The sequence below is a fragment of the Sinocyclocheilus grahami genome, unplaced genomic scaffold (assembly GCF_001515645.1).
Source record: "Sinocyclocheilus grahami isolate Dianchi unplaced genomic scaffold, SAMN03320097.WGS_v1.1 scaffold819.1, whole genome shotgun sequence".
Taxonomy (NCBI): Eukaryota; Metazoa; Chordata; class Actinopteri; order Cypriniformes; family Cyprinidae; genus Sinocyclocheilus; species Sinocyclocheilus grahami.
Window position 1 is genome coordinate 440,573 of NW_015505998.1, and position 23,730 is coordinate 464,302.

At 37.8% G+C, this 23,730-nt stretch overlaps 1 protein-coding gene across 1 annotated transcript in view; it reads right to left on the reverse strand.

Moving 5' to 3' along the window:
* LOC107562348 (unconventional myosin-VI-like) overlaps positions 1-23,730 on the reverse strand; it is a 32,051-nt gene that overhangs the window by 3,662 nt on the left and 4,659 nt on the right. Inside the window, exons 2-26 of the mRNA XM_016246984.1 lie at positions 20,734-20,803; positions 20,502-20,575; positions 18,749-18,878; positions 17,139-17,244; positions 16,386-16,441; positions 16,181-16,278; positions 15,862-16,026; positions 15,519-15,599; positions 13,363-13,543; positions 11,978-12,122; positions 11,733-11,890; positions 11,458-11,549; positions 10,523-10,595; positions 10,234-10,361; positions 10,055-10,150; positions 9,053-9,223; positions 6,400-6,438; positions 6,179-6,272; positions 4,369-4,499; positions 4,126-4,203; positions 3,153-3,282; positions 2,924-3,014; positions 2,129-2,279; positions 1,801-2,009; positions 1,148-1,226 (exon numbers count right to left, since the gene is read on the reverse strand). Coding sequence (XP_016102470.1) covers positions 1,148-1,226; positions 1,801-2,009; positions 2,129-2,279; positions 2,924-3,014; positions 3,153-3,282; positions 4,126-4,203; positions 4,369-4,499; positions 6,179-6,272; positions 6,400-6,438; positions 9,053-9,223; positions 10,055-10,150; positions 10,234-10,361; positions 10,523-10,595; positions 11,458-11,549; positions 11,733-11,890; positions 11,978-12,122; positions 13,363-13,543; positions 15,519-15,599; positions 15,862-16,026; positions 16,181-16,278; positions 16,386-16,441; positions 17,139-17,244; positions 18,749-18,878; positions 20,502-20,575; positions 20,734-20,803 — 2,826 coding nt within the window. The remainder of the gene's footprint in view (positions 1-1,147; positions 1,227-1,800; positions 2,010-2,128; positions 2,280-2,923; positions 3,015-3,152; positions 3,283-4,125; positions 4,204-4,368; positions 4,500-6,178; positions 6,273-6,399; positions 6,439-9,052; positions 9,224-10,054; positions 10,151-10,233; positions 10,362-10,522; positions 10,596-11,457; positions 11,550-11,732; positions 11,891-11,977; positions 12,123-13,362; positions 13,544-15,518; positions 15,600-15,861; positions 16,027-16,180; positions 16,279-16,385; positions 16,442-17,138; positions 17,245-18,748; positions 18,879-20,501; positions 20,576-20,733; positions 20,804-23,730) is intronic.

Here is a 23,730-nt window from a genome sequence, read left to right on the forward strand (position 1 = left end):
TTTTTTAATAACAGCAATCCAAAATACACAGCTGTTAAAGGGATAGTTCACCCAAAAATGGAAATTAGCCCATTATTTAGTCACCCTCAAGGCATCCTAGGTGTATATGACTTCCTTCTTTCAGACAAATCCAATCGGAGTAATATTAAAAATGGTCTTTGATCTTCCAAGCTGCTTAATGGCAGTCAGCGGGTTCAAAAGAAGTGAAATAAAGAGCATCCATCCATAATAAAAAAGTGTCTCACACGGCTCCAGGGGGGTGAACAAAGGCCTCCTGTAGCGAATCGGTGCGTTTTTGTAAGAAAAATATCCATATTCAAAATGTAATAATCACTTTAATGTAGCTTGCGCCAACAGTTGTACACGGAAGCAGCTCCGGGAGATTGATGTAAGATGTTGGCATTGCGCATGCGCTGGTGAGTCTTGTGAAAACCAACGTTTATTTACAGGAGCAAAGGAAGCAAAGTTTCCTTACTTTAGCAAAGGAAAACCAGTCTCCTCTTGGCTTATATCTAAATCCTTCGACATTCTTCTTTACAAATCCTCGTTTTGAACTTCTAATTCGTGACCGTTGTTTTGTTTCGATCTCTCCCCTGCGCTTCCGCGTTCGTCACTTCTGAGCGGCGCATGCACAACGCCGACATCTTACGTCATCCGCCCGGAGCTGCTTCCATTTACAACAGTGAGCGCAAGCTAGATTAAACTGATTATTACATTTTAAATATGGTTATTTTCCTTACAAAAACACATCTATTCGCTACAGGAGGCCTTTGTTCACCCCCCGGAGCCGTGTGAGGCACTTTTTTTTATGGATGGATGCACTTTATTTAACTTCTTTTGGACTGATGCACTGCAACACCCGCTGAGTGCCATTAAACAGCTTGGAAGATCAAAGACAATTTTTTATATAACTCCGACTGGATTTGTCTGAAAGAAGAAAGTCATATACACCTAGGATGCCTTGAGGGTGAGTAATTCATGGGCTAATTTTCATTTTTGGGTGAACTAACACTTTAAGAAACATTCCTGGCCAGGAAATTCTCACCTATTGGCAGGTGTGACTAAAGGTTATTTTCAGACCCTGTGTTAGGGTGAACGCGAAGGGAAAATGCAGAAGACATAATGTGCCGTGTAAAGCTGAGGTCACCTGCAGTCTCCTCTCATCCTCCTCTCTTTTCTTACGCTCTTCCTCTTCATGTTTCCTCTTCAACTCCATCTCCGATTTCCTAACAGACAGACAGATAGAAGCTTCAGCTGAGCTGGAGACGGTAATGTCAGAATTATTGCTGTATATCCAAGTGAAATGAGTTATCAGAAAAGAAAAAAAAAGTAAGGCGAGACTTGGTTCTGTGCATCTTAGAGATTACACAAACTAAATGATTGAAGAAGTCCGGCATACGTCACCAGAGAGAAGCCTGACATTTCACTGGGAGATTGAGTTGATATTTTGATTATAGATAAAAAAATACAAATAAAGGAATAAAAGTAAAATGTGTCTATATGAAGAATATGAACTATTATATGCATTTAGGATGTTACTTTCATGCAAACTTTAATTCAATTCAGATTTGTTTCCCCTCACAATGCACATGTAAACACATTAGCCACTTGTAACAGGTCATTTACATATAGAAGTCTTAAAGGTACAGAAGTAAAACAGTTTCAGTTCATTAAGTCAGCAATGGCACCAACATTTGACCTGAGAGCTACAGTGGATATCCATGTTTTCTGTTTCACTGAAATAAAGTAATCTGGGTTAGGAACGACATGAAGGTGAATAAATGATTTCTGTCTACTCACAGGCGTCTTTCCTCTTCCTCTTGTTTACGCTTCTGCTCCTCTTCCTCGCGTCTCTTCCTCTCTCTTTCCATTTCCTCTTGGATTCTCCTCAGACGCTCCATCTCCTCCTCCTCCTGCTTCTTCTTCTGCATGACGCTGAGCAGCTCCTGCGAGCGAGTGACCAGAGCCTGGTGCTCATGGTCGATGTCTATGCGGCTCATTACAGTGTTCTAGACAGAGAAGATGCATACAGGACACAGTTCTTCATCTACAGCCCTTTCAGATTCAATGAGTAATAGGGGTTTTCAGGAATATGTTCAGGACAGGACTCTGTCTCTCTGATGCACACCTTAATCTTGAATATGTGGGCGCTGATCGAGGAATCGAGTTCCTGCATGTGTTTGCTCATCTCCTGTTTTCCCTCCTTTAGTCCAGACACCACCTCATTCAGCTTCTCTATCCTCTTCTTCAGGTTACATGCCTTCACCAGCCCATCGATCCTAACACACACACACACACACACACATTAACGCTGTTCACATCCACTCGAGTATTTATGACGTTTCAAAAGTTTTACACGCAGCATCTGATGAGCACAGAAAATCATTTCAAAAGTTCGAAAGTTTTTTTCGCCAAGGCTAAATTTTTTGGAATTGACTGAATTACAGTAAAAATGGAAATATTGTAAAACGTTATTACAATTTTTATTACAATTATGGAAAAGCTAAATTTACTCCAGTCTTCAGTGTCGCATGATCCTTCAGAAATCATTCTAAGATGCTGATTCACTGCTCAAGAAACATTTCTGATTATTATCAATGTTGAAAACAGCTGTGCTGCTTCATATTTTGTCGCTTTTGATCAATTTAATGCATCCTTGTTTAAAAACAAAAAAGTACTACTCTTACTAACCTACATGCGTTAATGTAATTAATGTTGGAGTTTGCTTTAATTTGACCAAACAAAAGGTAACCATGTTTAGTTTTTTAATTTGTCATTTAAAATAGTGAATTGTATATACATGTACATAAACAGGGTAAGCGATTTCCATCACAGCAGTCTAATACCAACATGTTTAAGTGTTATAGTTATATGATTACAGCTTGATGAACAAACACTGAAGAGGAGAGGAAGTGCCGCCCACCGTGGTTTGTGCTTCCTCTTGCACAGCCACATGCGAACAGTCTTCTGCATCTGGATGCACGCTTTGGCTCGGTACAGCATCTTGTTTTTCACTGACAGAGCATGAAAACCACATTAAACACTGTGGACCAATGGGTAATTTTTTTTCCCCTTCTTAATTTCTGCAGAATTGGTTCTCCTCTGTATGTGTATATAGACTTGAGGTCCTAATTAATCAGTTTGTTACGTACGTTTAATGACAGACAGGGCGCACCACTGCACCTTCTTCCAGCGGCTGCAGATGAGCCATTTATTGACACGTTTCACCAGTTCAGCCAGATGATCTGGATCGGACTTCATGATCTGATCGAACTCCGCAAACTGAGTAACATCAAACCAGTCAATAAACTGCATGAGCTTATGGTCACAAGTGAAGAAAAATACAATTATCTACCATTCCTATTCTACAATCAGAAATAGGATACACTAATAAAGATTTCCATCACACAAGATAGATCAGGATGAATTCAATCAGAATTAATGTGTCATATTTCATCCCAAAATCGAAAGAAAAAAAAACACATTTGACAGAACGAACATTGTGATATGTGATCCTGCAGCACAAAAGCAGTCTTAAGTCGCTGGGGTATATTTGTAGCAATAGCCAAAAAAAACATTGTACGGGTCAAAATTATCGATTTATCTTTAATGCCAAAAATGTAAAGATCATGTTCCATGAAGATATTTTGTACATTTCCTACCGTAAATATGTCAAAACTAAATTTTTGATTAGTAATATGCATTGCTAAGAACTTCATTTGAACAACTTTAAAGATGATTTTCTCAATATTTAGATTTTTTTGCACCCTCAGATTCCAGATTTTCAAATAGTTGTATCTCAGCCAAATATTGTCCGATCCTAACAAACCACACATCAATGGAAAGCTTATTTATTCAGATAATGTATACATCTCAATTTCAGAAAATTGACCCTTATGACTGGTTTTGTGGTCCAGGGTCACATATTATTAAGACCATTAAGATTTTTTCATTAAACTTGTACTGTACACCATGTTATTAGACTTTTCTTTGTCCAAACGTGTAAAACATGTTTAGTGTAAAATATGACCTGCACCACACTGTCATCATGAGACACAACAATAAATCGAAAAACAATAAATAAATAAAATATAAAAAAAAAATCATATAAGGAAGATACATCACCTTTCCAGGTCTGAAGAAAACTTTTGTCAAACCAAATTTATAATCATTTTCATTCAGGCCGAGAGCTTTGAACAAAGCCTGTTGAGCAGAAAAAAACAAATAAAAATGCTATTAATATCTAAATAATATTATAGAACGACTATTACACTCAACCGTAGTTGTCTGAGAAACCTTACCAGCACACAGAACAACATCATCCTGACCTGCACATGTATTTACACACTGACTGTATGTAACACACACCTTGCAGAAGAGTCGCGGGTCGAGCCGTGTCAGTTTGGCGGGCATGTACTGCTTGTACATGTTGTAGAGCTCGTGGAACGGCGCTCGAGAGGGGAAGCCGCCCTGCATCAGATCCAGTACTGACACCATCCCTGAGCACACAAACACAGAAACTCTCAGACACACAGCGAGAGAACACACAAGCAGTATATTACATTAGAATATTAATACATTTAACCCTGACGCCAAGAAAGCTTCTGACATGTAGTATGTCAGTATTTTTCTTTGTCCCTTGACACTTAAATAATTTACAACCTTGTTGAACTTTAACTCCGTAAAGCCTGACAAGTTGCAATAATAGTCTTAAATATATCATTTTTTAAATGGAACAGTTTATGCAACCTTTACTCAAAATAAAAGAATAAAAAAAAAAAAGATTGCACGTGTGTTTTCTGTAGAGTATCATATTGGGTACATTAGGCTTTTAGTGAGAATATGGAGCTCAAAAAACACCTCAATATTATTCAGAGGCCCAAACTAAGCAAAAACGTGGACAAAAAGTAAGATAAAATTCTGACAGCATGTAATGTAAATGAATGAGATCTTTATAACAGTATCTGATGACTTCAGACTACAGTAACAGACTACCTACATACAGTAAAATGCATATCAATATCATTTGTTACTCTATATCTCTCAATATTATGTCTCAGTAAGATGATATTCAAATGCTTGTTTTTATTTTTTATGATCAAAGCTCTGCAGTTTTATTATAGTGGGGGGGGGGGCGAGGGCCCGTATAGGGCTGCCTAGCCCACGTACCCTCACTGTGGCGAGGTGAGGCGAGAAGGGACGAAGGCCCCCTCGTCTGGGAACGCAAACTGAGCGCCCAGGGGCTGTATGGAGAGATGCCTAGCCCGCGTACCCCTCACCGTGTCCGGGGTGACCAGTGGCGGGTCCAGGGTAAAAACGACTAAGTGTGAAATGCGGGGTTTGGACCGTCCTATGTGTGTAGATACTATGACTGAGAGATTATTAAATAAACATTCTTCAAAATTTTAACAGAATAAAAAAAAAATTACGCATGGATAATTAAGTAAACCTAAGTGGCGTGAAAAGTGTTCATTTTGAAATATTACCGACTACATTTTTTTTCTTATGTTTACTTCAGTATCAAAACCAGTATAGATTTCACAGCAAAAACATACGTGAACCACGACGTGAAGGGGTTTTTACAATTATACTAAAAGTACAAGTTATCGATCAGATGATAAAAGGCATGTAGAAGATTGTGAACAACAGGTTTTTCAGCAGATATGGTACAGTAGGCTTTATAGGGATAAATAATGGTTTTAGACCAGGGCTGCCCAAACTCGGTCCTGGAGGGCCGGTGTCCTGCAGAGTTTAGCTCCAACTTGCCTCAACACACCTGCCTTTAAGTTTCTAGTATGCCTAGTAAGAGCTTGATTAGCTGGTTCAGGTGTGTTTAATTGGGGTTGGAGCAAAACTCTTCAGGACACCGGCCCTCCAGGACCGAGTTTGGGCACCCCTGGGCTTGACGTTCCCTCCCTCACCATAACATAATAAATGTCACATTAAAATTTTTCATGTCGTCTATGAATTAATATGAGGTCATAAATAACTCATAATACTCAGCTACTGAAATAGTTCTAGGTGGCTTTTCGTATGTCAGACCTCAGGACACCTCCATTTGAGCTTGAACTTGAAAGTGCAAATCAAAATCCTGAAGGAAACAATGTAATGATGCTGGCAGCTCTGTGTAATGTGATATGTGTGCACTGTGTGTGTGTGTGTGTGTGTGTGTCTTAACCTGAGCACTGTAGTTGAGACAGAATCTGAGCGCCTTCAAACTGGTGGCTGACCATCTTCAGATTGGGCTTCACACAGCGGACAAAACTTGAACCCTGAAACACACGAGCAGCACAAATCATGACTTGCTGTAATTCAGAAATACAGTATTATTTCAGCTAATGTATGCGGTAACATTTAGCTAAACCTGAAAACAATAACAAGTTGGGCTTGACGACTCACAGTACTGTGCAGCTTTTCCAGAAGAATATTCAGCTGTGTCTGTGAGAGGAAAATACGAAAAATTAAACGACTTCGGGGTTTGAAATGTAAGACTTTAAGTCTTTTACAAGTAACACTGATAATGCATGTCTACAGAGTAAAAACCCCTACACTCTCAAAATAAATCATGTACAGTATCTCAGATTCTTTTACTTAATTAAACTGCAAACCAGGGTGGCTGCAAGACATGCTTTATTCAATGTGAACTGAAAGTGTTTTATGTACTGTACTAATTAGTGCTGTCAATCGATAAAAAAACCCCCCAATTAATCAAAAAATTTTCTGAAATTAATCACAATTAATCCCACCTAACATTAAAGTTTTTAAATATACTTTTATATTGCAATAATTGTTTAATGGCATCTTTTTTATGACTGAAGGTGAGTTTCACTGATACCAATACTACTGATGTCTCTAGGAAACTGTTTTCCCCTAATATTGAACCACTGACTATAGCCATTCAACATTACAGTAGAATTGAGAGCTATCAATTTTAACATTTATTAGACTTAAAACAACAACAACTTCTAATTTAAGTGAACCTAAAACAAACTAGGGTTGTGACGGTGAGGAAATTTTCCCACCAGTTAATCAAAGTGTGACAACACCGGTAATACCGGTATCACCGTGGGGGCGGGGTGGGGGCGTTCCCTCTTTTCCTCGCTTTCCTTCGCTTTTAAATAGCTTGTAAAAGCGGCGTGCGCATTTTACTTTCACTTTCAAACAGCGGCAATTCGGCGTAAAGCAATTGTTAGTTTTTATTTAGTTTGAATTTTCCCTCTTTCCTCGCTTTCCGTCGCTTTTAAATAGCTTAAAAGCACCATTCACCATTCACTTTCGAATTCGCGGCAGTTCGCATCAATTGCTTGAATGCAACAACAAAATACAACGTCAAACTCACTTTAGCCTATATATAAAACATAGAACTTTTATTTTTTATTAAAAAAAATACACCAGGCAGGCTATGCCTAATATAAAATAACACATAACTTACATAAAGTTTAAATAGGTATACAAAACTGGAAATAGGCTACGTAAACATGTATAATATATAACCAAATAAATAAGAAACGTAGAACGTTTATTAGCAAAACGAGTAAGAAAGCTTGGAGGCACGGCACACACCTTGATGTCAAATAAAATAAATAAATGACACAAAGTTTAAATAAAGTAAAAATCAGCAAACACTGTGGAACCAATTAAATAAGAAACGGATGTTTATAAAAACTTCCAAAATCATCTTAGATAAACGGCAAAAGTCAACAGGCTTTTCAAAATCCAAAATATTGCCAAAATCCATTAAAACTTTTGCATCTAGTTTCAAAACTAAATCATCCGCGATCGTCTCGTCTGTCTCGCCTCACTCTTCTCGTCTGTCTTGCCTCGCTCTTCTCGTCTGTCTCACCTGACTCTTTTCGTCTGTCTCACCTCACTCTTCTCGTCTGTCTCACCTCACTCTTCTCGTCTGTCTCACCTCACTCTTCTCGTCTGTCTCACCTCACTCTTCTCGTCTGTCTCACCTCACTCTTCTCGTCTGTCTCACCTCACTCTTCTCGTCTGTCTCACCTCACTCTTCTCGTCTGTCTCACCTCACTCTTGAAAAACCACTGCATTTCAGAGACATATTCCTAAATCTGACAAATACTTACATACATGCAAAGTTTTAAAGCAGCTTTAATTGCTTTTTTGGTAACTTCATGACTTATCTGATGACATAACTACGACACTGCATGCTCAGTTTCTTTTGCACTTTGATATGAAATGATACAGGCTACAGTGTGCACCACTGCATTTGTGCAGTAAAAAGTGTTTTTTACTGACATACGGCCTGACAGCATCTCATCTGACCGCAGTTCTACTGAAGCTCTTCATCACCTGTAGCTTTTCTGCACTTGTTTTACTAGTGCCTGGCGCTGAGGTTGGAGTGCGTGTCTGAAAAATCTCCCGTTTGATGTGGTCGTAAAGACGTTCTGCGTCTCAATAAATGCAATTCTTGTCAAGAAAAATAGAGACAGAAGCAGCAGTTGTGAGTGGGGTGGCTAACACTAGCTCCACCCCTGCGTTAAATATTTTTAACACGTTAATCTGAAAAAGTTAATTGCATGCATTAACGCGCCAAGTTTGACAGCACTAATACTAATATATCAATGCGTATGATTTATAGGCCTATCGAAATTGGATTTTGCCGATACATTAAAAATGTTTTTAAAGAAAGGCTCTAAAAAGATTATTGTGGTGATGCCCGCAAATTCAATATATTGAACGTGCAGAATAATGTTCTTAGTCTTTCCTTCACGGGACGGCCCAGAGAGAAGAGTTTATGGCGAATTAAATGCCAGGTACAGTTTATTCTGAAACTGCGTGAATGCACAATAGTGCCGCATTTTGACTTTGAATGAGCAGTGCTCACGTTAATTTAATTATATAACACTCTTCTGAAGTTTAATAATCACATTAGGCCATATGGCAATCCCTGTTTTTCCTCTTCTTAAATGGGAATGAAGACCTTTGTTGTACCATTTAACATATCTTTTCAAGACTTTTTAAGAAACTGCAGGAACCCTGCTGATTTTTCCCTCAAATGACAGTCAGACCAAGTGATTTTGAGGCTGACCTTGAATTTGTTGCCTACACTGATGAAGCTCAGTTTGCCGGCCTTCTGCTTGGTGTCTTTGGAGTGGTTGGAGTTCTCGAAGAGCTCTCCGATGAATTTATCCTTCGACTCGCTCACCAGACTCGCCAAGGACGTGTGAAGAGCGTCGTTATTCTTCTCCACAAACTGAGTCTGAATGAGAGATGGGAAAATGGTCTAAATCACATAGAACTGAACTTTAAATTCCTTTTTCTGGAATTGAATTTAAGCTTTAGTTCAAAATGCGGCACTTACAGCGATTACAAAACCTTGAATAAATGAACACACAAAAGGGTGTGCATTACAGTGAATTTCGGGATTTCCGGAGAGTGCATAAAATCTAATTATTGTAAAATCTCAGTAACACAAGTAATATAGTTCATTTGTCAACTACAGTGCATTAATATTGAACGTGTGGTCACATGTGCCTCAACGATAACTGACTAACCCCATCCTGTGTCTAATATTTTGCCATGTTGAGATTATTGTCTCGGCTGTTTAACTGAACTGTTAACGCCCCCTTGTGTCAGATCCAAAATCTACCAACATTTGTTGCTCTGCACACTTAATAAAACTCCAGTTTGCTGTTACTGTCTTCTTGCAATATTGACAAACTATTTTATTTCTATTAAAATGTTGTTTTATTTAGTTTAATTATTTTCAGCAGTGGATTTGTTGTGTTTCATGTGCCCATTTTTATTGAATTTTTATACATTTTTACAGCAATTTAAGTATTAAAAGATAAAGAGTAAATTGAGGAATCAACAGAATATTAACGGTTATTTATATCAATTTACCACCAAGCTAATTTAACTGAGAAATTAGCAAAAATTGAGGGAAAACTGACAAATCCTTGACTGGCGAGGGTTATTTCGACTAAAGCCCAATTTATGAATATACGTTCAATCAATCAAGAAGTTGGCAAAACAAATATTGAAGATCTGAAAATGTTTTGGTTTGTCCCTGAATGGATAGTGTGTGTACCGTTTCATAGCATACTGCTCCAGCAAAGTGTCTTATGATGAAGCCCTCGTCGTCTCTGACGTTCCTGTGCACTGTCAGCTTGGACTTCCTGGGAACCTGTGGGACGAAAGATTTGAAAAATACAGCCACTAAACCAGAGTGCGCCGCTGGAATGAGATGTAGAGTAAAGCGTGACTCACAGTCAGGCGGAAATGGTCCTTGTGTTTGCTGTGGATGGTGTCAGTGAAGTGCTGGTCGCTGGGTTGAGGTAGCCGGTTCTCTTCATCCAAGATATCCAAGATGCCAACTAACTTCGCTTCCACCAAGTCTGAACAAAAGGAGACACAAAGGCAGATTCATACAATCATCAAGCACATTTAGGCTGCCAGAAGTATCTGCATTCTGGTGTATTAAAAGGCAGAAGAGTGCAGATGTCATTTTTGTACCCCATATGCCCAATGAAATCAGTGTAGTGTAAAAGAGACAGACCTATACAGTCCTGATTATCAACGTAATGGACCTCATTGACTCCAAGACCTTCTCTCTGATACAATTCCTGCTCCTGTTGACCACACACAAAACAACAGACAAAACATCAGTCCAGTTCATTCCTTACAATGGACAATTTCGACTCGAATCAGCCTAACATTTTTATCACTGCAGCATCAAAACATCTCTGTTTTGGATGATTGTGTAAAAAACTTGTCCTTGCAAGAACTGTTTATTTACAGCAAAATGCATTTAACTTGTGGCAAATACATAATACTGTGTAAAAAATGCAAAGACAACAATGAATCAATAATTGTATGCATTGGTTAATATATCTTTATTGAATGGCTGTATCATATCTATTGAATTTGTTTCTGCAATATCTGAATTTCATGGTGTTTTTGTGTTGTTTAATTTGATAAGTGAATAGTTGATTCCTACTGTATGTTGATAATGAGTAGAGTTGATAAATGCTCAAGAGCATTTTTGATTATTAGCAAAAACAAAACAAAAAAAAAGATTTTTCAGGACTCTTTGTTCAATAGAAAGTTCAAAAGAACAATATTTATTTGCAATAGAAATCTTTTGCAATACAAATGTTTTTGCTGTCACTTTTGATCAATTTAAAGTGTAAAATATTAAAAATAATATCTGAATTTCATGGTGTTTTTGTGTTGTTTAATTTGATAAGTGAATAGTTGATTCCTACTGTATGTTGATAATGAGTAGAGTTGATAAATGCTCAAGAGCATTTTTGATTATTAGCAAAAAACAAAACAAAAAAAAAGATTTTTCAGGACTCTTTGTTCAATAGAAAGTTCAAAAGAACAATATTTATTTGCAATAGAAATCTTTTGCAATACAAATGTTTTTGCTGTCACTTTTGATCAATTTAAAGTGTAAAATATTAAAAATCTTTACAGAAAATCACTCGCCTCTTTGAGAATGCGCTCATTGAAGAACTGCTGGAGTTTCTCATTACAGTAGTTAATGCAGAACTGCTCAAAACTGTTGTGCTCGAAATACTCTGAGGAAGACAAAATGAGGTTTGGCATAAGCAGGAGTCAGGGTTGACTGGTTGGTTAGCTTAAGTGTTAGGTAACAGCTGGCCCCTGCTGACAATCTGAATGGCCAGTCACATGACATTAATGGCTCAGGTGCCTCAAAACTGTGTTGAACTGAGTATTCACGAGCATAGACTGTCTTGTACCAAAGCCAGCGATGTCCAGCACACCGATGAAGTGAGAGGACGAGTCGAAGGGGAAGCACTGGTTGATCCTGGTGACCACGTGATCAAAGAGACGGCTGTAGATGGCTTTAGCCAGAGCATCACGAGCACTGCTGGCCTGCTCCACCTTCAGAGGAACCCTACAGAAGACGACAAAGTGCATGGTTATCCACTAGACTCCAGCATCTCCGCTCAACCACTCGTCAGAAGGCGTGAGCGGCTCTTACTTGATGGCTGTGCCTTTAGCGCCCCCTGCGGTTGTGTGCATGACTCTGGTGGTCAGACTGACCCTCAGATCTTCCTCATCCAGACCCAACAGCTCCGCACAGAACTCTAACGACTGACCGCACGTCTTCTTCAAGACACAGCCACCTGAAACGCACAAACACACGTGAGAGTAAATAAAAACATATTTTTTCCTCATTTTCATCAAGATGTGGTATATAATTAAAGGGGTCATATGATGCTGCTAAAAAGAACATTCTTTTGTGTATTTGGTGTAATGAAATGTGTTTATGCGGTTTAAGGTTCAAAAAACACATTATTTTCCACATACTGTACATTATTGTTTCTCCTCTATGCCCCGCCTTTCTGAAACGCGTCGATTTTTACAAAGCTCATCGGTCTGAAAAGCGAGGTGTGCCGTGATTGGCCAGCTATCCAGTGCGTTGTGATTGGCCGAATACCTCAAGCGTGTGACAGAAATGTTACGCCCCTCACCGTACTGTTGATGCCGTCTCAGGCCGGAGCGACAAAACAAAAACATTACAACTCATTACAAACGAGGCATTTGTTGCATCCATTGGGGACATAATTACGGATCATAATGACTTTTTACGCGTTGCGTTGCATCGCGCCACGTAAACATAAAACCATGTCTGCATTTGTGATCGGAGAAACGACAAACAACAAGCGCTACTCTACACTGCCCAAAACTCACGTTTGAATCATCAGTGGCAAATCCTTTAAATATAAAAAAACTTACTTACAGTCTGTGAGTCAGAACAGCCGGCATTGTAGTCTACGCTACCAGGATCAGGAAACAGTCCTCCATAAAATGTGCTGCACACATCTGAATATTTGGGTCGAAGTGTTCTGGAACAGTGTTGTAAATACAACTTAACCACTGATTTCTAGTCGTGTCCTCTTTTGGAAGACCAAACAAAGTAGTTTCGCTTTCACAATGGCGGCGGCGGCGCCAACAACAATACTACAGCGAGAATAAAAGTTATGCCTTCTTTGTTTGCGTGAACATTTGGGCGGTGTTATGCAAATCTTCCCACACAGTGATGTAGATATGTGGGGGCGTGTTAGAATGAGGCGTTTTAGGTAGGCGTGGTTGACTCTTAACTTTTATATATCTCTCTGGATTTGAGACTTTAGTCTTTGCAACTTTACAGATCTTCTTTATGCACCAAGAGCTTGTAACACTCCAAAGAGAAAGGAAAAATTGAAATCGCATCATATGACCCCTTAAAGATAATGGCTAATGTCAACTTTTGTTTATTGTGAGGGGGAACGTCTTTAAATGAATAAGCACACAAGTAAGAGGATTTTAACTGTTAGCACCAAACCTGTGTGTTTTTAATAACTCTAATAGCTCTCCGTTTACCTGAGGTGCTTCCAGCCTCTTCGAAATCAATGTTTCCGAGGTGCAAAACCCCGGCCACCACCCTGAACATGTTGAACTTCTCTGTGTCACCCAGACCGATCTTCTTCATGGCCACACACATTCTGTTAAAGTCGGCATGATCATCCAGCAGAGGGTCTTTCAGAGGGCCCGCCTTCAGATGCTGAGGAGCAACGGGCAAGTCAAGAAACCTGTGAGTTTATCCAGGAGCCTGACTGCTAATAAAACTCAGCACAGCAAGTGCAATCAATTTATCTCAGTGTTTTGTGACTCAGTACTATGCAGCAGAACACCAATACCATATCTCTTGAACATTTCATTTCAAAACCACTGGCATTAATAGGGAATTGCTCCTCACGTTCCTGTTCTGACACAGGAAAATGCTTGTGTGAGGATAATGCATGGCTATATCTTTGATTTTATACAACTGTCAGTAATTGGTGTAGCTGAAACGGCCACATCATTTTGACTAAGCAGTGTATCAAGCAGCTTCATCAATCACTCAAATGTATCCACAACGCTTCATCATGAAACTCATGACTGTCTTTGCCCTTGTCAACTGAGGGAAGTTGTCTGAAATGCAGTTGTTTAGTCTCTCTAATGGAACTGCAGACAGCCTAAATTACATTAGTTTCCTGCTTTCTTATGCTTTGAGGCCTTGTAGTTGCATGCCGTCACATTCACTGTTGTTCTGCAAAAGTTCACAGACAAAATACAACAGGAATTTTAGATCCGTGACTGCACTTTTAGTCTCCTGGTTGAAATGTACAAAACCTGTCATTAGCATACATAATCATGCTTATATTTGTATTAACTTTACTGAAAGATATAAAAAGATGTAAAATTTCAGGTCATAGAAGTTCATCTGAGAATAAAGGAAACTGGCAGGTGCATGTAGGTTTTCTACAGTCTTTGATGTCTGATACTCCACCCTCTTTTATTGTAAAGTGCAAAAAGGTACTTGTTGTCCTCAACATTTTCCCATGTGAATTTGATGTAGTGTGTAGTAGTTTTATGTTGTTCTTGACCCTGGTGTCGTCCACATATCTGAACATCAAGATGCACAAACCAGATATCATTTCTTGAATTATCCGAGTGCAGCAGTGGTGTGTTGGAATGATTCCTCACGGTTCATTTCTCATTCTAAACTGCAGTCTGGTTGTGGCTGTTGTCTTGCAGAGTGTGAATTGTGAGCTCAGGTGTGATACATTCAGAGACAGCCACAGATTATTACTACAATCATGACTTTCACAAAACTCCCAACGCCTCATGACAATCAGGAGTCTGATGTAACTCTGTGGATATTTTTAAAAGACATGATGAACCTGAGCCAAAACGATTGTCAATAAATGGATAAGTCGCTGGGATTTGTGTCTTCTGTTCAAAAACATTTGAAAGGAGCCTGATGGACTTATTTTGGTAGACAAATGCAGCTGCTAGAGAGAAATGTGTCTTCTGAGAGGAGCAGATAACGCTAATGGACGCAAAAAACTGCAAGTATAGCAAGAGTGTCCCAGTAACCTCAATTTTATATATCTTTAACCTGGATTTTAAAAGTGCACTAGACGTGCACCCTGCTGTAATACTACTACTACTATTTTGTGGCAAACAATAAAAAGGAATATTAAGAGAAAAATATCCCATTACCTTAGAAAAAACCAAGACAAGTCAAAACAGCGGCAATTTCGCTCCCAAGAATTGAAAGTTCCCATTTTTTTTCATTACCAGTTTTATGAAATGTTGTTTAAATGCAAATGAGACATTATGTAATTAAATATGGGCAAATTTGTTTCATTTTTTCAGGGGATTTTGTTCTCTCTTTTTATCACTCCATCAATCAGAAAGCACCGTCAACATCCAGGGGGAAAAAAAAATCACTATATTTTTTTTAAATAAAATCAGCCGAATGATATATGAACAAATCCCTCTGTAAAAATTGCTAAATTGACCAGTGCATGATAAAACACTGTTTTTGCCTGTAGTGTCTTGCCTGCTTTCATAATCAATTCTTCCCCATCCAAACACGCTTGAAAATAAACATTTCAGATTTTTGTTAGAGTGTGTAAAAGGGAGGGTAAGTGTGTTCTCCGCAAAGAACCTGTGGAGATGCTTTAAGCTGTTAAAAATAAATGTATTACCTCTGGACTCTTGCGGTTTTGAGGTATCAGCTTGTCTGAATCCTTGGTAGAAAAGTACCTTTTGCATCCTCGACTTAAATACTGGATTGAACAGAAAACGTATACAAGAAATGATTAGAAACATGAAAGAACACCTGACAGACAGTCAAGAATTACACTATTTAAATAGTATAATACACGTTTTTCATGATCAACCTGAATTGTAACGGGTCAAAATAACTGCTTGTTAATGTCTTTATAGACACTGTGAAATCCCTCACTGGCTATTCTACAGAAGAGAAAGTGTAGTGTAAGTGTGTTTGTCAGAATGATGTGGGCTCTGTGAGACGCAGGGTTCACAAACCCTGAAGCAGTCTGGAGAGCTGAGGTGGAACTTCTCCTTGATGTCTTCAGGAGCTCCAGCGCACAGCCTGTAGAAGATGTGATAGTTCCTCTCCTCCTGGCCCTGCGTGCAGATACGGGACTTCTCCAGCAGGTAATGGGACACGAAACCACCTACTACTGCATTCTGGAAAAGATCAGATCAGCATTACATTGAAATAAACGTGTACAAAATCACACCTCTGCATCACTGCACAAAATTGTACATCATTTAAAAAGCATTGCAGCTTTCTGTTTGTAGTGAGACTTTCATATACATGTAAAAAAAAAAAGAAACACACCTTTTCATTAAAGTGAATCTCCACAAATTTCCCAAAGCGACTGCTGTTGTTGTTTCGGACAGTTTTGGCATTGCCAAACGCCTCGAGCAGTGGGTTTGCTAGAATCCAGTGACAAAAAAAAAAAAGTTGTTTTCTATAACTTGCATTGGTTACGGCATAGTGGGGCACAAATTTATATTAGTACAGTAAAGGCCTTCAAACGTACCTTCAACTATTCTTTCATCAATGTCTTGACCTGTGCCATAAGATGTAGTTAAGTACCTGTGAGAGGGAAGAGTAACCCAATAAAACCCATCACATATCAAATAAAGAATAAAGGATTATGCAGAAGTGCATTCTTATTATTCACTTTTTATGAATCATACTGTATGTGTTATATAAACGAGCACTTTCTGTTACGTATCCGGTCCATGAACTTCCGTCTGCTAGCCATCAGAGGTCACCCTTTCCATTTACATTGACTCTCGCACTACACACTGTTGCATATCACCCCGGACTACATATCCCATCATTCATTGCACTGATTGCACACAGCACTGATTGCACACAGCTGTTTCACTGATTGCACACAGCTGTTTCATATCACTCGCTCACTATTTAACACTCACTCTGATCCCTTCCCGGTGCCGAGTATTGTTTAGCGCTTATCATTTGATAGCTACACTACAGAGTCCTTGTTAGTTTACCCTGTCTTAGCCTAGTCTTGCCTTGTCTGTTTTTTCGGTTTCTGATCCTTGCCTGGTTTCCTGGATTTATCCCTTTAGTCTCGCCCTTTTTGATTCTGTTCGCCATTCGTTGACCTTCGCTAGCCCTAGGATTATTCTTGTGTCTTGCCCGCCATATACCTGTTTGCCTTTGTTCGACCCTGCCTGTGTTTCTGACCTCCTCTGATGTTAATAAAGCTTGCATATGGATCCGCACGTCTCACATCTCGTCAACCACGTTACACTTTCTATACCTGAGAACAAACTTGGTGTTTTCGGTTTTTCCAGCTCCTGACTCTCCCGACACAACGATGGACTGACTCATCTTCAGCACCTTCATGTCACGATAAGCTTTATCCGCTACATCCAACAAATAAAAACTATGAGCATATACATAGAATATTAACATTTATGCAAGCTAATAGTATATATTTTTGTACATCACTGAGAAGCCTTAATTTCATTAAATTTAGCATATTCGTAGGCCCACCCGCACAGATAATTCGGCCCATGCCTGTTCTCGCAGCCTTGCTTACCAATTGCATAGACGTGAGGAGGCAGCGTGCCCAGCGAGCGGCCCCGATACTGTTTAATTGTCTCTGGAGAATACAGCTTGGGAATCTCAAAATATGGATTCACAGCGATCAGGATGTTGGCAACAAATGTCTGCAACACAAAGTAACATGAGCAGACGGGAAAGCAACCAATGAATGCATTTTCATTCTATTTGACAGACAACCACTTTCAGACAATAAGAGTATTGAGGAATTGCGGCTTGTTATTTTTCAAAGAAATAATAAAAAATGGCAAGTACTTAAACGTTTTTATTTATTTTTTTTAATTTTTATTCCATTTATTTAATGAGGCTTTCGTCTTCATTCTTATATCAGGACTGTTGCATCATCTTAACTTTAAGATTTAAAAATAAAAATGCATTTTAATTTAGAAATTATCATTTCATCATAGAAGAGAAGGCCCTGAGTGCATGAATAGCAATTTTTAATGTGCACTATTGTTCAAATGTTTGAGGTCAGTTTATGTTTTTGAAAGAAATCTGCATTAATTTGATCAAAAATCTTTTAAAATTGCAATAACATTTCACAATATTACTATATTTACTGTTTTGTATTTGAATATATTTTATTGCGGTGATCAAAGCATCATTACTCCAGTCTTCAGTGTCACATGATCCTTCAGAAATCAGTCTAATATGCTGATTTGCTGCTCGAGAAACATTTCTGATTATTATTATCAATAAGCTGTGAAAACAGTTGTGCTGTTTTCACAAAAAAATATTTTTGGTGGAAATTTTTTTTTTTTCATGATTCTTTGATGCAAAGACAGTTCAAAAGAACATCATTTATTTTAAATAGATTTTGTAACAATGTAAAAATATTTGTGACTTTATCAATTTGATGCATCCCTTTATCAAATTGTTTTAAATAGAGATAATTTCCTTTAAAAAAAATGGTAACACTTTACAATAAGGTTGCATTTGTTAACATTAGTTAACCACATTAACAAACTAACAATAAAAAAATACTTCTAGCATTTATTAATCTTAGTTAATGCTGATTCCAACATTTACTAATACATTATTAAAATCAAAAGTTGCATCTATTAATGTTATTTAATAGACCTGAGCTAACATGGACGAGCAATGAACTGTTGCATTTTTATTAACTAACATTAACAGAGATTAATAAATAATGTAACAAACGCATTGCTCATTGTTAGTTAATGTTAGTTACTGTATTAAATATAGTTAACAAATGGAACCTTATTGTAAAGTGTTACCAAAACTCTTTTGAACAGTACCCGCACAGATAATTCGGCCCATGCCTGTTCTCGCAGCCTTGCTTACCAATTGCATAGACGTGAGGAGGCAGCGTGCCCAGCGAGCGGCCCCGATACTGTTTAATTGTCTCTGGAGAATACAGCTTGGGAATCTCAAAATATGGATTCACAGCGATCAGGATGTTGGCAACAAATGTCTGCAACACAAAGTAACATGAGCAGACGGGAAAGCAACCAATGAATGCATTTTCATTCTATTTGACAGACAACCACTTTCAGACAATAAGAGTATTGAGGAATTGCGGCTTGTTATTTTTCAAAGAAATAATAAAAAATGGCAAGTACTTAAACGTTTTTATTTATTTTTTTAAATTTTTATTCCATTTATTTAATGAGGCTTTCGTCTTCATTCTTATATCAGGACTGTTGCATCATCTTAACTTTAAGATTTAAAAATAAAAATGTATTTTAATTTAGAAATTATCATTTCATCATAGAAGAGAAGGCCCTGAGTGCATGAATAGCAATTTTTAATGTGCACTATTGTTCAAATGTTTGAGGTCAGTTTATGTTTTTGAAAGAAATCTGCATTAATTTGATCAAAAATCTTTTAAAATTGCAATAACATTTCACAATATTACTATATTTACTGTTTTGTATTTGAATATATTTTATTGCGGTGATCAAAGCATCATTACTCCAGTCTTCAGTGTCACATGATCCTTCAGAAATCAGTCTAATATGCTGATTTGCTGCTCGAGAAACATTTCTGATTATTATTATCAATAAGCTGTGAAAACAGTTGTGCTGTTTTCACAAAAAAATATTTTTGGTGGAAATTTTTTTTTTTTCATGATTCTTTGATGCAAAGACAGTTCAAAAGAACATCATTTATTTTAAATAGATTTTGTAACAATGTAAAAATATTTGTGACTTTATCAATTTGATGCATCCCTTTATCAAATTGTTTTAAATAGAGATAATTTCCTTTTAAAAAAATGGTAACACTTTACAATAAGGTTGCATTTGTTAACATTAGTTAACCACATTAACAAACTAACAATAAAAAAATACTTCTAGCATTTATTAATCTTAGTTAATGCTGATTCCAACATTTACTAATACATTAATAAAATCAAAAGTTGCATCTATTAATGTTATTTAATAGACCTGAGCTAACATGGACGAGCAATGAACTGTTGCATTTTTATTAACTAACATTAACAGAGATTAATAAATAATGTAACAAACGCATTGCTCATTGTTAGTTAATGTTAGTTACTGTATTAAATATAGTTAACAAATGGAACCTTATTGTAAAGTGTTACCAAAACTCTTTTGAACAGTAGTGTACTTTTAAATAAACATAAATAAAAAACATAGCATACATTGGCCCATTTATGTAAATGTACCATTTTTTAATACAATTACTAAATTTACTATAACGCAAGGCTGAAGTGGTCTTCTGGTGACAATAAAGACCTGGGCATACTTGGGCCTGGGTTTTTAGTTTTCTGCATTCTGCTCCATATTACACATTTTCAAAGTATACTCTATTCACCACAAGTCTAGATGGAGTATGTGCACTACATAGTGAACTCTTCCATTTGAGTGATCAATCACTTGCACATGCACTGCTGTTTATGTACAAATCCATATAAACAGACAAATCAGGCAGCACACAGACATCAGCGGACTGGGCTGATTATGAAAACAAGCGAAATACTCTTTGTGTTTAAGACATGGGTTTGCCATGTAGCGTGCAGGGGACATACAGAATAGTGTCTCCATCACAACAGAGCAACAGAGAATATACTCACATAAATCTTATCTTTACTGTAGCGCACACGGACATTATTTAGTAGCGTGGCTTCATTCAAGTACATCAATGAGCCTGTAAGACACACACACACACACACACACACACACACACACACACACACACACACACACACACACACACACACACACAAACGAAATCATTAGTCAGTGCTGTCATTTCATTTTATCCAACATAACTGACATGAACATCTCAAACACAAGAACACTTACAGTTGTCCTCCACATGTTTGCTGACATCATCTTCAGCAGGGAAGACTTGATTGACAGAAGCTTGAAAGTTCTGAAACACAATGACTTTAATGTTAACCGCACATAGGCTAAAAGCATGACAGCTGGTGTTAGTTACGTGCTTAAGCTTGAAGGGAGACTTCACCCACAAATTCAAATTCTGTCATAATTTACTCATCCTCATATCTTTCCCAAAAAAATAAATAAAAATAAAAACTTGTTCATCTTCAAAACACAAATGAAGATATTTGTAATGAAATATGAGAGACTTGTCACTCCACTGAAAGTGCTCTGCTTCAGTTTTAACAGTGAAAGATGTAAGCAGCTAAGTGGTCATATTTGACAACTGTTTTATGACAGCAATGTTAAATGACACAAATAGCCAGTGCTCCAAACTACTCGATATTTTTTTGTAAAATTTCACCATTTTGAATTAAAGGTCCCATATTGTCAAAACTGAAATTTCCTGGCTTTTGTCATGGTTACTGAGGTTTAGGGGCTATTTAACTACCATATAAGTTTCAAAACAGTCAGTTCACAGTAAAATGCACACAGCCTGCATAAAGTAGCTGTGATTTTTCATGAACCGTTGTGACTTCCGTAAAAAGTTGATGTCAGAACTACACAGTCACCGCCTTCAGTCCGAGCACCGCCCACCGTCCCACTCTCCTTTAGCCAAACCCCCAGACAACATCACATCCATGCCATTGCTGAGCAACAACAACACGGAAACATGTCGAAAAGGTTAACTTTAACCACGAAACCAGATCGGTCAGCCTGTAACGTTACACTCTCACTCAAAGGATGGACGAAATGGTCAGTTTGTTGTTTTACACACATGCACACACATTATTTCATACACGACATAATCGTGAGATGAAAGAAACATAGACATATGGCAAGAAATCTGTAGACGTGCCCATAACAACAAAAGACAATACTTTATTGACCCTTTTCTGATAAGAAGTGTGCGCTTTTTTGACAATCGTTTCGGTCCAGTCCGCTCGTTTTATCACGTTTAACCACAGCTGTCGTCAGTTTTTTGTCTGGCAGTGGCAGCAGATACAGTATGTGATCAAATTTCTAATTTGAGGCTGTATTACGTCGATTCTGGCACCCAACATCACAACAAGATGATATTTTAAGCTCCTTATGTAGCCGAATATGCGCTGGTTTGAATGGGCCACCTCCAGTTTCCCCTTTGTTTTGCTGCCTCCAGCTAGCGCTGTGACGTCGCTGACCCTAGTTACCTGTGGTTGGCCTGGCCGTGCGTCACTCAGAAAACAACAGGCCAATCAGAAGAGAGGCTCATGAATATTAATTAGACAGGCCAAAATCGACCTGTTCTCAGCAGAGCTCCTGAGAGAGGAGCTGTAAAAATAGATTGAGATGGTTTTTGGTACTTTTACCGCAAATATATATTCTTAAGGACATAAAAACCTAAAATAAAACTCCAGAAAGGTGTAAAATATGTGACCTTTAAAGATATATGCTATCATCATTATAAGCCCCACAAAAAACAGGTCCCCCAATGTTAAAGACATAACGGCCTTGATTTCATGCCCTCTACGCATATGTGTTGAGCAATGTTTATATGTAAATAAATGCCTGAACTAAATCTGCTCATCATATAAAGCAAACGTGTCATTTAGTTAACGTTTATGTCCTCTTTATGCACTTTTTGATGAATCAAAGTTTTGGTTGCATGGTCTGTCAATAGAGGGACAGAAATCTCTCAGGTTTCATTAAAAATATCAAAAAAAGACTTACGGGTTTGGAACAAAATGAGGGTGAGTAACATTATTCTTTTTTTGGCGAACTGACCCCTTAATGTGTGGGATTAGAGATTGGATTGCTCAAAAGCAGTATAGATGCGTCCCATAACAAACACATCAAATGCAACAGTAAAGGCTGCCACTCTAGGTAATCCACTTCCATGCTTCTGTTCTAATATCAGACAGTAGTGTACTCCACACACACACACACACACACACACACACACACACGTAGCGTGTGAACAGACGGCCTATTGTGCTTTCACATCCCGGCGACATCACACTGCACACACATCACATGGGCTAGATGTAATGCTGCACACAACACTCTGTCTTGTAGTTGACACACACACACACACACACACACAGTTATCGCTACTGTAATCTTGGTCAAGCTCCAGAGAGGGCCAGACTCCATATGGGCAACAGGATGTGTTTGCAGTGGCTCTGAAAACAGAAGCATTCATCAGAAGAGTTTAAATCATTCTGCAAAGAATCTGTGAAGTGCAACAAATGTTTTTGACAGAAACAGAACAGGACATGAAATGTGAGTACTTTCATTATTAGATCATATTAGCAGTTTGTCTTTCGGTGTTTTCTGCAGAATTGTGGCTCCCGCTCACCCTTCCCCATTAATTTTTAATGATGACCATCTTGAAATTAAGTTTTGTGTACTTAAGGTTCATGAAACATAAATCAAACTAACTTTTAATCATTACTGACTGTTTGTTTGTTCAATTGTCCTCACAGACAACTTTTCACAACAATTAAAAAAATAAAAATATAAATCATAACTGAAAAAGGTGTAGGCCGAAGCCTTTGGTTATCATGCCTACCCTTTATACATATTTATCTAATAGGCATCACTTTTCCACTGATTACAAACATACATAATTACAAAAGTACGCATTTCAGATATTACAATAGTTTATATATTACATACACAAACTATTCCTATTGAGTTATAATATATATATATATATATATATATTAGGGCTGGACGATATGGCCAAAATATATATCACGATATATTTCTTAATTTCGGTCGATACGATATAATTCCGATATCGATATGAACACTATTTTAAAAAGCCTTGTAAAAACTGCCAAGAATGGCCACAACAGATGTCTGTGCATACAAACTTATGAAAAATGAATTTGCCAAGTCTATGACACCTCATATAAAACCATATAATACTTTAGA